Consider the following 14,003-nt stretch of genomic DNA (forward strand, 5'->3'; position numbering starts at 1 on the left):
AAGGCTAAACAATTAATTTTGTAGGATCTTTTATAAGAAAAATAAAAATGAGACTTGATATAAGTATAATTTTTGAAAAAAAAATAAAATAAAAAACTCATTAAAGAATATGCTGACCAAATCCGGAAGATTTTTCCTCTCGCATTTTCGCGGCTCTCTCTCTTTGATTATTTCCTTCCATTGGACTTCATTTATCCATCTTTTTGCAAGCAAGCACGGACCCTTTTTTTTTAATTTTATTTTAATTCTTTCCTTTTCCTTTTTTTCACTTCATACTTTCGGCGGCAAACCAGCACAGCGCACAGTCGTGGAAGAAGATCTTTTTCAAGGTACCGCTCTCTTCTTCCTTTCTGTCGCTCTCTCTGTATATGCTTATATACATTCATTCTAGTTCTATCAATCTGTTTATCTTTGTGAGTCGATTGAAATAAAGTTTACAGATACAGAAATTCGATTATTATTTCCGATTCTATGATCGATTTTGTATTTATATAAGAACTGGATTCGATTTTCTCTATTTCGACGTTTCGTAACCTTCTGTTTGGTTGTCGAGAAAACGAAATGGAAAAAAAAAAAAAAAATTAGAAATCTCAATCGATTTTCCTGATAGCAGTTAGTTTTTTCTGTCCTGCAATTGTACCGATTCAACATCTGAATACATATTTTTTCTTACCTCCTTTCTAAAATGTTCTCAGCAACCAAACAGTACAGCTTCAATTAACATAGCCCTAACTTCTAGTCATTCACCAAAATTAAACTAGAAGTTTCATTGGTTAAAATAGGAAGTTTTGTGGTTAGTTTGATCATGCAGTAGTACATTTCTTAATTATTATTGTTTTTCTTATATTATAGGGGCTGAAAATCTCTTGAACGAACATAGATTGTTGTTCTCTTTCTTGCAATGACTTCTTCGTCTTCATTTTCTACATGTACATTACACGGCTCCGTGTCCGGCCCTAAATCAATGAAGTGCTACAGAGAGTTCATTTTCAATTGTTCGAGTCTCTTCAAACAATCGTCTAACCCTAGGTTAATTGCTCTATGTGCTGACCTAACACAATCAAGGTTTTTGTCTAATGTGAAATCAATAAATTGGGAACAAAGTGGGAGGCTCTTTCCAATAAATAGAGTCCAATGTCAAGCACTGAAAGTTGAAAATAAGATTTCATTTTCAGTTGGGAATAAATTTCAACTCAATGATGTGATTGAAGCTCAGCAATTCGATAGAGATATTCTTAGTGCTATTTTTGAAGTGGCGCGTGAGATGGAGAAGGTCGAGAAGAACTCAGCTGGCAGCCAAATTCTGAATGGGTTTTTAATGGCTACCCTCTTTTACGAGCCCTCAACTAGAACTAGGCTTTCTTTCGAGTCTGCTATGAAACGGTTGGGCGGGGAAGTTTTGACAACAGAAAATGCTAGGGAGTTTTCGTCCGCTGCAAAAGGAGAGACACTTGAAGGTAGTTTTTCAAATGCTTAATTTTAGGTGCTTAATTTGTTGCCTTGTGGTTCTAATTTTGAAGCTTGATTTGCAGATAGTATAAGAACAGTTGAAGGGTACTCGGATATAATTGTGATGAGGCACTTTGAAAGTGGTGCTGCTCAAAGAGCAACAGCCACTGCCAGTATTCCTGTTATTAATGCAGGGGATGGTCCAGGACAGCATCCAACTCAAGTAAGCATGATTTTTGTTTTAAACGCAATCCTCTGGTAGATAATTGAAGTTGTTTGCTTGAATTTGTTCATGAAAACCCTTCAGACTATCTTTAGTTAGATTCTTCTACATATTGAAGTTGAATACTGACATGATATTGAAGTTGTTTGCTTGATGTAGGAGTTTTGGGCTTAAAAAATTGATGTCTGTTTTGCGTGCATTTCTGTATGTTCAGTATCTGTTTGTACAAATGTAACATCCAAACCTTGAGTTAACTTTCAATTGATCTAAGCACTGTTCAATATTTGTGTTTCATCGTCATCATCCATAACAAATTTTCTTGAATCACCTGTCACAAATCATGATCGATCATGATTCATTCTCTTACTATTTGTTAAGTGATGCATATAGTACATTAAGTTCTTTTTTGTTTTGAGGTGTACGTATTCTCTCTTTTACAGACTGGCTTGATTGTGTATGGAAGCAACACTTTAGTAGTTTTCTGTGTGGGCAGCAGGCAGGCAGCAGTTCCAAGTCTGCTATGTAAATTCTTGCACTATAATTTTACAACCTAGCAAAAGGGATAAACAGTAACTAATGACCCCATTATAATCTTTTTTTGATAAGCACATTGTAGTTCTTTTGATCAGACTGGATTTCAGTTTTTGTAGTCAGATTTTCCTTTCATTCATTATCATATATCTCCATTTCCTGAATTTCTAAATTGGTGCTATGTATATTCAGACGCGTTTGAATCGCAACTGTAGTATTTTTTTTTTGGATTCCGCTAATGTAGTTAAAACAGTGTAGATGTTTCATTTTGGGTGTGAAGTCCTAAAGGCATGGCTAGTAATCGAAGAGCTACCTTTTTCATTAAAAAAAAAAAATCAAAAAATGTTAGATAAAACACTTTAATGCATCAATATTTTCTTCAAGTTATATGATGTCTGTGTTTTGTATTTTTCTGTAATTCATCTGGAGAATCAGATTTGATATATTCAGGTTTGAATGAATTGTAAAAAGCCCCTTACAATAAATATGATTACAGTAAAAAATATAATACACCTCACAAAAATTTATTTTTAGGCTACGTTTTGTATTGATTTTCTCCCTCTGAGTGTGTGCCTATGGGGCTGTGTGTGCTTATTGGTACTTCTGCTGAGCTTCAATGTAATATCTTCTTCATGCCATGTCCAGAGTCTACTCAGTTATGAGGTTTTTTAAATGTGTATAGAATAGTTATGTGAAGATCCATGTGAGTGGTGAATTTATTTTCGTAGTTTTTGTTTCTAATATCTTCTCTCCTATGTTTATTTATTTGATAATAATAAATTTCATAGGACCCTAATTTTGAAGCACTACTTATGTTTGTGGCCTTGAGACAGGCTCTTCTAGATGTATACACAATTGAAAGAGAGATAGGAAAGCTAGATGGCATTAAAGTTGGGCTTGTTGGAGATCTAGCTAATGGAAGGACAGTCCGATCACTTGCATATTTGCTCTCTAAGTATCAGGATGTGAAGATCTACTTTGTGTCACCTGAAGTGGTAAAAATGAAGGTATGAAAAGAAAACAAGTTTCTATTTCTCTAACCAGCATTCTTTTTAACAATCCGAACTCTTATTTTGGGGGGGTGAATTAATTATCCGAATTTAAAAATCTGTCAACCTGTAATAGCAACATCGATGTTATAAGTTGCATATTTTTTTGCCCTCTCATTTCAGGATGACATAAAAGAGTATTTGACATCAAAGGGAGTAGAGTGGGAAGAAAGTAATGATCTAATGGAAGTTGCTTCTAAATGTGATGTGGTGTATCAAACCCGCATTCAGAGAGAGAGGTTTGGAGAGAGAATCAATCTTTATGAAGAAGCCCGAGGCAAGTACATTGTAGATCGGGCTGTCTTGGCTGCAATGCAAAAGCATGCTGTGGTGATGCATCCTCTCCCAAGGCTTGACGAGGTTAGCTAGCTTTTCCGCTTTGCTTTTGATTCTGGCATGAGCTTTATGAGGATAATATGTTTCAATGCAATGACTAATCATTTGTTATTTTTAATGATTCATGATGCTAATGCAGATAACTGTGGATGTTGATGTGGATCCAAGGGCTGCTTACTTTAGACAAGCAAAGAATGGTCTTTACATTCGGATGGCTCTCTTGAAGCTTCTACTTGTTGGTTGGTGAATAATATATATTCTCTGTCGTCAGATTTTGATGCATAATGCTCTCGTTACTCACATTAGTTGTGGGTGTTTGAGATGTTTGGGGGCAAACCACGGGAATAGTCTGGTTTTGAAGGGTATTTGGACTGCAAATGACTAATTTTATTTCTGGTTCTCTTTGAAGACTGATTTCGATTGATTGACTTTTTTAAGTCATTACAAGAATTGCAAAACTTGGACTGAAAATATACCCTGCTATCATATGAAAGCCTGGATCGATGACCTCCAAAAATTGACCTACATGATTTGGTTTTTAGTAGTACATATTTGATCTAATTTGGTGATAAGAAGTCTTAGTCTTGATTCAAGACCTCAGCGGAAACTTTTATACCAAATGCTATCATTCCAAAATTTTTATGCAAAATCATCCATTAGTAATATTTTTAATATTAAGAAACATTTTAATGGTTTTTTTATTTTATTTTTTTATTAACTTTTTGTTTGTATATACAACAGGGAAATGACAACTCATTCTGGTGTTTTGCTAAATGAAAAATTCCACACTTCAATCTACCGGGGAAGAAACTATAGCTTATTTTGGCAACTAGGTTAAAAATTAATTTTTTAATCTTTTTGAATCACATCACCTCTATATATTTTGCATGTTTTTAAGAAAAAAAATCAAAAAAAAAAATTGATTTTTAACCTATTGCTCCTCCCAAAATATGTCAGCTGCTGATCTCTCAATTTTTAGGGCCGGCATGGAAATTAACTAATTTCTAAACTCCACCAAACAAAGAATCATGTCTCTGGGACCAAAAAAAATAAGAAGAATTTATAAAAAATAATAAAATAATAAAATTTGACTCTTATAATAAAGTAAATTTTTAATTTTTAATTATTAATTTAAATCTTAATTTTTTAATTTAAATTATTTATTTATTTTCATCAAGTAAAATCAATAAAAAAAACATTTTAACCATTAAACCTAATATAAATATACATAAAATATTTAAAATATTATTTTTTTGTTGAATTTAATGAATAATATATATATATATATATATATTTTGTCAGAGTTTATTTTTGTTACGAGTATAGAAAGGAAAAAAGAACAAAAGAAGGGAAGACAGCCAAACCAAGTTACGAAGCTTTGATCTTCTTGGCAGTAGATTATGAAATAAATTACACATCAAAGTCAACAAGCATGTAATAAATAATTAACCTTTTAAGGATTACAATAAAAAGTATATAAAACCCCAAAAATGGATTACAAATGCTTACTAGTAGGTGGGGAAATTCGGATCAACGTCATGAGCCCATGACTCAAGTCCTCCAATGATATCCTTTGCGGAAGTGAAACCCATCTTGTGAAGGTAATCAACGGCCCTCTGTGAATCATTACCTCTTCTACATACTACATATAGAGAAGCAGCTGAAGCATGCTCTTCCTCTCTCTTCAAGGCTGAAGATATTTCAGGCAATCTCGCCTCCAAACTTAAGACAGTGGGACGTTCATGGAGTTGGGAAGAGACGCGATTTTAAAGTGGTGTGCTTACATCAACTAATGCATGTGGTTCTCCTCTAACAACTCTCTCCTTGTATTCCTTGCTGCTTATTCTAGCTTCTGTAGGAAGCAGGTCTAGCTTCAATGGAGTCTGCAATCAATCAGAAGATGGTCACACGAGGGTGAGGAAGATAAGAGGAAATTTATGCACCCAACAGACTGATCTATAAAACCAAATAGACAATAAACCAACTAGCAAGTTTGATGGCATTAGTATTACAACAAATGCTAATAAATGCATTCAGGTCATAAAATATGCTTAGTATCTCACACATAGAACCATACGGTACGTGCATTATGTTGCAATATGTAATTTGTTATGTCCACGTTCTCATGAGATTTGGTTGTTTCTCTAGGCTTCAGTCTCGTATAAATTCTACACTAGCGAGTATCAAAAGTTAAAACAAGAAAAGAGAATCAATATAGAACTCCACAATGAAATACGGATTCCTGGGTTTATAAAAAGAAGCTCTTCAGAGAGAGATTGAGAGAGACTTGGGCTTGTAAATTGTAAATTCCATTTTGACATTTTGAGTGTATGACAACTTGGGTAACACACAAGAGATGAATTTTATCTTAAGTCAGTTCAATAGTTCACAGACAAAAATCTTTGGATCTATTTATGAAACAAGAAGTTGTGGCAGAGGAAAACATAAAAAATTTCACTTTTTAAGACCAAATAAATCTCAAGCAAGCTAATCAAAACACAATGTGCAGCCTAAAATGGAAATAAAAGAACATAAACATACCATGGGCAGGGGAGATTGTGTGAATTTCTCGTAGTCAAACTCTTGAAATTGCTTTTCGGTGAATGTCGCATTTTCTCCACAAACTTCACATTGTGATGACGTCCCTCTGATCTTGACCTAAGCAAAATCATGGTACAAGGCTAATTGAAAAAAAGGGGGAATTGACTGGGATGTCCACTAAGTTCAACAAATATAGAGGATGTTTATGCTGGAAGAAAAATAAAAAATAAATACAGAGTAGAGAATTTATTAATGGAAAACTGAAAATTTTAAAAACATACGATACGAATCCGTGTAGTCAATGCATCAAAAAGAAGCATCCTTCTTGAGAGTGGTTCACCAACATCACTTGCAATTTTTATAGCTTCAAGGGCTTGGTGGCAGCCAATAATACCAGGAACTGTAAAATTATATAAAAGTAGAGCAATTAAATAAAAGAAATACATCACTTGCAAGCCAAGTGAATTTGCAAGGAAATAAGGACTGGACTGGAGACTCCAAATATGTACACAATAGCTTGCACATTAAAGCATCTTTCTTAGTCCTTCCCATAGCAAGTTCAAGGTCCACCACATAAAGACAAAGTACCGTGTTAGGCAACTAAAAAACTGATAGCTGAGGAAAAAGAACACAAATCATGAGATGATCACAATATGCTGTTGGGATCTGGGATCCCGCCCAAGACCTAATAGAAATCATTCCATGCAGAAAAACACACCCACACTCAAGGAGACACAATATTTAACGTGGTTCGGCCTCAATGCCTACGTCCACGGGAGAGTAGCCAGTTATCACTATAACAATGGAGATATTACAGAAAGATTACAATAGAGGAGGAGCTCACACTCTCCTCACTCACTCACTCACCTGTCTCCCTCGCTCACACTGAGGGAGACGGTCTCTCTGCCTCACATATCTCACTCTCTGTGGCTTGCTCTGCTCTCTCTCTCAAACCCTCCCCTTAGCCTCCATTTATACACTAACAGAATGGAGATGGAGAGGCTGGCCTTGCATATGGCCAGCTATCTTGTGTGCTGGCTTCACATGGCCAGCTCATGCAGCACATAGAGGATCACCCCTCACATGGGGTGATGATATTCCACAAATCACCCCCTCAACCCATGTGAGGTGATCCACAACACACATTGCTGCTAATCTTGTCACGCCCAAATTCAACATAGTTTGCATACCCATGTGAGGTGATCCACAACACACATTGCTGCTAATCTTGTCACGCCCAAATTCAACATAGTTTGCATCTCCTCACTGAGACGCTGCATCCCTTGAAAGCTAGAGATAATACACCAGAGATACAAGAGGAGGAGGGAATCCTACATCCTCAACTCAACTCACACCACTCTCTGATTTGGAGAGAACCGCTGCTCCTATCTCCTACAGATCTCTTCCACGCTTCCTATCTCGGATGTCTTCAGCATAGTCTGCATCTCCTCACTGAGATGCTTGCACCCCCTGAAGCTAGAGATAATACACCAGAGATATAAGAGGAGGAGGGAATCCTACATCCTCAACTCAACTCACACCACTCTCTGATTTGGAGAGAGCCTCTGCTCCTATCTCCCACAGATCTCTTCTACGCTTCTGTCTCGGATGTCTATACCTGCTATGCTTGAACTTGCGCAACCAAGATATCTGACACCCCCTGATTGGATGTCCTGCACCCCCTGCTGGGATGTCCTTGACGGTCATGCATTACCGTGCAACTCCTTGCATGATGAACACGGGAGCAACTAGAAAACTTCAGAGTTTGACACATCAATATCCTCAATTTTCCTTGCTCGGAGCTTAATTCTGAACTTTCAGCCTTTGCCCTCTGCACTTCTAAACAACCTTCTGGCGTTTCCACATACGCTTGTTGTCTGTGCTGCAATCCCTGATGTTCGGTTCTGTCTCACTTGTACGTCCGTACTGATGTTTGACAGTTAGCCCTTCTGCCAAGACAACTTCCACTGGTCTGTACAAGTTACCACTATGCAACTCCGTGCATAGTGCTCGCACCCCCTTATTGGAGTGCATTGCAAAGCTCACTTTGCGACTCGAGATTGCATCCCTCCCTTCCATGCATCTTTTGAGAGGTTGCAAAATGTCTCCAAAACGGAAGCAAAAGAAACTCTCTTCTTCACTGGCATAGTCTCTACAGATTTGGTTTCTTTGCTCTGAACTTTCTTCAAGATTGGCTTCACTGTCTCAGATCTGTGCACCTTTGAACTGCCTCATTGCGTTCCCGTGCACCGTTTTCGCCATTCCTGATGAAAGCCTTGCTCAATCATACGCTTTGGTTGCGTATGTTCTCTCTTTGTACCCTTCGACTGGCATTTGACAACACTCATCTTTGTCAAAACTTCTCCTTCCAGTCTGTACAGTTTGTTGCACAGTTTGCCTTGCAACATTTCTCTATCACCTCTTCATCGTCAGAGGAATTCACTGCAACTGCTGTAGGTGAGGGACCTCCGTGTCCCTTAGCCTTCTCTTTGGCTTGTTGCCAAATCATCTATCCGTCGATGAATGGTCTTCTCTTCTAATTGAACCAGATCCTCCGAATACCTCAACAACCAGGAAAGTTCCCAGGAAAGACTGGTGGGGTCACAGCCGGTCCCACTTAAGAACCAGTCTCCTTAGACAGTGTCTTTTTGACAGAACTTTCCTAGACCTTTGAGATAATCATGTCTGCAATCCTCTGATCGCCCCTGACCAATCCTGATCTCCCTCGATCTGCCATTTGATCAAGCCTGATCTCCTCTGGTCTTCAATGATCTATCTCAATCTGTATCTGGTTGTCCAATCTGGTCAGAATCTGCCCATTCTAACCTCTTCAGTGAATTCGCAGCATTCCATAATATCCGGCAACCTTCCTTCGACTATTGAAGATGACAAACTCCCATGTTTTGACAATCTTTCCAAACCGTTCAGAATTTCACTATTCTGACCTCGCGGTTGCGTCCGGAGCGGTCCGTTTAGCTAGGACCAACATTCGCTGCACTTCCAGGGACCTCACTGAAAAAATCTCCGAAAGCTGGGCCACACTACAATTTTCTGAAAATTCTGGGCCAAATTGCAATTTTCAAAAGTTCAGGGAATATTCCGTGTACCAACAGAATATTCCGTCCACTACCCCTGACGCCGTCTGCCACTTTAATCTGCCTTCTTTTTACAGAAACTCCGTCTTCAAAATCTGACCGTACGGATGTGTCCGGAATACTCCAAATAGTCGGAAACCACTATTGGATCACCAAAAACGGACTCCAAATGGCTTCGATCTAGCCAAAACATTTTGTACGCCTCAGATCTGCGGCTCTACCTTCGCCGCAAAGCACTGGATCCTTCCTCCTGCGACTGCACCATTGCCGCGTCGCACTGGATCCCTCCTCTGGATGCTGACGTGGCAGCTGACTGTGCTGCCACATGGCGACCACTTGCTGACGTGGCGATGACAGACTGTCACGTGGCGCTGACGTGGACTGCCACGTGTCGCTGACCTGTCTGCCACGTGGCAGTACGGCTGGCATGCTTATGCTAACGTGTCTGATGACGCGGCTGCTGACGGGGGCGCCCGTGGCCTGCGCGTGCCTTACACGCGCCTTTCCCCACTTACCTTCTTCCTTCAGCTGCGCGTGGGGCGCGTGCGTGAGACTGGGCCGACGCGCCGACTGTCTTCACGACGCGTGGGGGAGCGTGCCGCGACTGGGATTCACACGCCAACTTCTAGAGGCGCGTGAGGGCGCGTCCGGTATCCGTTGGGTGTCTGCTTTATATTTCTGGACTCCTCTCGTCGAGCCCTTGCTCCTGGTATGCTCAAAATCTGATTTCGAGCAATACGATTTCTGGGCAGTTTCAAACATCGCACTGTTTTTGTTTCGAAACGCCGCCGACGAGGCTCTGATACCACTTGTTGGGATCTGGGATCCCGCCCAAGACCTAATAGAAATCATTCTATGCAGAAAAAGACACCCACACTCAAGGAGACACAATATTTAACGTAGTTCGGCCTCAATGCCTACGTTCACGGTAGAGTAGCCGGTTATCACTATAACAATGGAGAAATTACAGAAAGATTACAATAGAGGAGGAGCTCACACTCTCCTTACTCACTCACTCACCCGTCTCCCTCGCTTACACCGAGGGAGACGGTCTCTTCGCCTCACATATCTCACTCTCTGTGGCTTGCTCTGCTCTCTCTCTCAAACCCTCCCCTTAGCCTCCATTTATACACTAACAGAATGGAGATGGAGAGGCTGGCCTTGCATATGGCCAGCTATCTTGTGTGCTGGCTTCACATGGCCAGCTCATGCAGCACATGGAGGATCACCCCTCACATGGGGTGATGATATTCCACATATGCAATGTTGTCAGCAAATCCTGCAAGGCACTGAGAATCTGCAGATCATCTTCTCAGTTATTCACTGTGCTCTGAGGTTTTCTGAGATCTTGTCCCAATCTCTAAAGGAACCCCACAATCCTTTGCTATGCCTTCACCTTTCAGTGAGCTGTCATAAATTTTGGCTCATCCATGTTGTGGTAGTCAACATTAGTAATGTATTAAAGTGATTACATCCAAGATTATGGAATGAAACAAAAAAAATTATGACTTCATTTTTCAAAACTTAAAGCAATTGACATGATGGCTTTGAAAGTAGAGTCGAATTAGAGTTCTTTTTTTTGATAAATAATAAATTTTATTGAGAAAGCATCAAGATGATGCAACTAAAACAAAACAACCAATAGAAGGAAACAAAACTTGCCTAACCAATTACATCATCCAAAAAATCGAGTCGAATTAGAGTTCTTGACCTTCACTCTTACTTACACTCCCTTTTGTGATACCCATTTATAATATATCAAAAATTTCACAATGAGATAAATTAGAAATATGGCCAGGAATGCAACAACAAAAAACTTTAAACTTCACATTTCAAAACTTATGCAATTGGGACAAAGCCTTCAAATGTAGAGTTGGGTATTATTGACCATCAGGTCCATCACTCTTACATTCCCCTTTTGTGAATGCACATTCTTCTTGCTAATATATCAAAATTCTAGTAACGAGATAAACTAGAAATATGCAAGGGACTCGAGAAATGCAAACAAGGACAGACAACTAAAGGACAACTCCCAGGCAAACTCAGATTTTTCTCTCTTTATATTCAAGATTGTAGGCAATATTTCTAGTTGAATGGACTAAGACGCAACATATTAATGGCTTACCGATTCCCAGAACACCACTATCAGAGCATCTTTGACATGCTGTCGTAGGAGGTGGAGTTGGAAATAGGCACCGATAACATGGACCTCCATTGTAATTGTAAACTTTAAGCTACACAAATGATTTGAGGATACAGTTGCAGTAAGAATTTGAACAATATAAAAAAGAGTTAATTACATTCCGTAGTCCCAAATCCATATAAAGAGTTTTCCACATGTTCATATAGGAATTAGTGAGAAAATTGCTAATACTGTTTTTTACCTGCCCTTCCAATCCTATAGTAGCACCTGATACAAGAGGCTGCATGCATAAACATTGAGGTTAATAATCAGAAGATTAACATATGAAGACTAAACTATTTCATTGGATAATACATACAAACTTGATCAAATCTGTCCTTAAATCTAGGATTCTAATAAATAAATGAACATATATGACAATGGAGCTAAAAGAGAATTCAGTGAATAACTAGGAGTAGAAGAACTGAAGGTCTGCCACCTTAATCATTTTAAGCAGATTCAGGTACAAGTCAACATTTATAAGTCAACTTCATAATGTCTTTGCACAAGTTTTCTTCTTTTTTATAAAAAGAAAATGAGGATAGCAGCCAGCTTACCTTACCCAATACCACACAACAATCACTGATTAGATAAAGGCTAGGAGCATTGTCTGTTGCATCTATTACTATGTCATATCTAGGAAGCATCGCAGTCATGGAAATCAACATATTCCAGCTTTATTGACCCAAAAATACCAAATATACTATAACATGAAGAGGAAATCATAGCATATCAAATTAATTTTATCAAGGATACTTGCTCAAAATTTCCAAGGCATTGGATGTACGTAAAGCTTCTTTGTGTTCCACAATCTGAATAGTAGAGTTAATCCTAATTTAAATTGTCGAGTTAGATACAGGCAAAAAGATAATATCACAGTAGTAGATATTCAAAGAGATAATTTGTGACATGACAATGTAAGATCGATCGTATCAAAATAACTGCACAGATACTGGAATTAATGACCAGGTTTTCAAAGTAGTCAGTCAATCCAGCGTTACATATGAGTGACAAGCAGCAGCAGCAGATTCCACTTTTGACTGACCAATAAATGCTTCAGTATGGATAATCTGCAGTATAGTAATACAAGTTAGCTGATGAAGAATTACAAATTTGATTCTCTCCGTGGAAGCACTTATAGCAACATCATCATCACCTCCATCAAAGAAGATTTACAAATATCAGAATACAATTGAGAGTCCTACCTGCCTGTGCAGATTGTTAAGCTCAACTACATCATGATCGACAATACCTAAGCGACCTAGAAAGATTTAAAAACAACAAAATAGTTAGTTTCCAAAACAAAAAGTCCTAATGTAAGATTATATATTATGATTCCATTGAAGCACCAATCCCTTTAGAGTGATGTTCAAACCACTTTTGATTATTACAAAGCAAGCTTTTTTTCTTTTTTTCTTTTGGTCTAGTACAAATGAAGCCAAGCTATCAACAACAAATCTCTATCAACTAACAGAACCTAGAATAGGAAACACTTGATGTACCACAAGAGCATCAGCTTTTGTGCTTTCTTTTCTTGATGGTATTACATTAGGCATAAATCAGAGTAGACATCTTACCAACACCACAGGCAGCAAGGTACAACAGAGCAGGTGATCCCAACCCTCCAGCTCCAACAACTAAAATTGAAGCCTTCAAGAGACTTGACTGTGCTGTAATCAACCAGGAAGGATAAACAAAAGATAAGGTGATACCAAATCAATATTACAATGACCTTATAGATGAACCACAAAGCTAGATTGTTGTTTTCTAAAAAGCCTGGATTTTATCCCATATAATATGCAATCCAAACCATTTTGAAATAAATTTAGTTTGTTTATCACCACTGATTTATAAGAAAAACAACACTATAATTTTCACAACAATTTCTGCATATATCCAGTCTAACAGATAAAAATTTAAAAAAATATATATAGAAAATGCTCTATATAGAAAGATAGTGGCTCATTCATAAAAATAAAAAATGCTCTTCTTCATTGGAAAGCATGCTTCCACATGAAAAACAAAAATTGTTTGAAGAACTGAATGAAAAATTTGATGGGTCGTTACACAGACCAAATATAAATACTAAACTATACCAAATTCTTTCAGAATAATGGCAAGTCCAGGTATCGATCCAGAGGGACAATTGTGAAATTAAACTAATTTAAATGCTAAATTCTTAAATTAATTTTGATAAAAAAAAAATTGAAGGATTCATAAACTAATAATAATTAAATTAAACAAAGCGAATAACTAGCAATTATAACTCAAGATGAATTTACTGATTTGAGGAAAAAGCTAGGGAAATGAGTTCACCACTAGTTGCGTAAATAGTGTTTCAAATTGAAATTAATTATGTTACGATTCGAACGGAATAGTGCTTCGCAACTGTAAGTTCCAAGCATCTAACAAAAAAATCATCACCTTCAATGTACGGATACGAACCATCTCAAGTAGTACAAATCATTCACTCTAAACTAGGGTAGCGACACAACTCGTCCCTCGTAGCATAGTTCGTCTCATACCTTGAATATGAAAGAATAGAAAACTATTGCATGAAAAATATTCAACAATTATAGAAAGATGAATACTTGAAG

At 37.9% G+C, this 14,003-nt stretch overlaps 1 protein-coding gene and 1 pseudogene across 4 annotated transcripts; one reads left to right on the top strand and one right to left on the bottom strand.

Moving 5' to 3' along the window:
• Positions 1-99: 99 nt before the first annotated feature.
• Positions 100-4,105, top strand: LOC114308611 (aspartate carbamoyltransferase 1, chloroplastic). Of its 3 annotated transcripts, none has more exons than XM_082884401.1 (6): positions 100-329; positions 853-1,457; positions 1,533-1,672; positions 3,037-3,210; positions 3,376-3,612; positions 3,728-4,105. In XM_082884401.1, the coding sequence occupies exons 2-6, from the start codon at positions 902-904 to the stop codon at positions 3,833-3,835; spliced, it is 1,215 nt and encodes a 404-aa protein (XP_082740527.1). In that variant the 5' UTR covers positions 100-329; positions 853-901; the 3' UTR covers positions 3,836-4,105. The 3 variants fall into 3 exon arrangements, with proteins under 3 accessions (XP_082740527.1, XP_082740528.1, XP_082740529.1); XM_082884402.1 differs by having other exon boundaries at positions 190-329; positions 971-1,457; XM_082884403.1 differs by having other exon boundaries at positions 200-329; positions 1,176-1,457.
• An 851-nt stretch (positions 4,106-4,956) lies between these two features.
• Positions 4,957-13,122, bottom strand: LOC114295613 (adenylyltransferase and sulfurtransferase MOCS3-like; annotated as a pseudogene). Its single transcript, XR_014339241.1, has 10 exons — positions 12,984-13,122; positions 12,612-12,667; positions 12,403-12,476; positions 12,163-12,237; positions 11,964-12,042; positions 11,609-11,647; positions 11,350-11,458; positions 6,411-6,529; positions 6,130-6,246; positions 4,957-5,471 (listed from the first exon to the last, which is right to left on the bottom strand). The product of XR_014339241.1 is annotated as an adenylyltransferase and sulfurtransferase MOCS3-like (transcript).
• Positions 13,123-14,003: the final 881 nt, after the last annotated feature.

The sequence above is a fragment of the Camellia sinensis genome, chromosome 8, assembly GCF_055761805.1.
Source record: "Camellia sinensis isolate YWXY chromosome 8, ASM5576180v1, whole genome shotgun sequence".
Classification (NCBI taxonomy): Eukaryota; Viridiplantae; Streptophyta; class Magnoliopsida; order Ericales; family Theaceae; genus Camellia; species Camellia sinensis.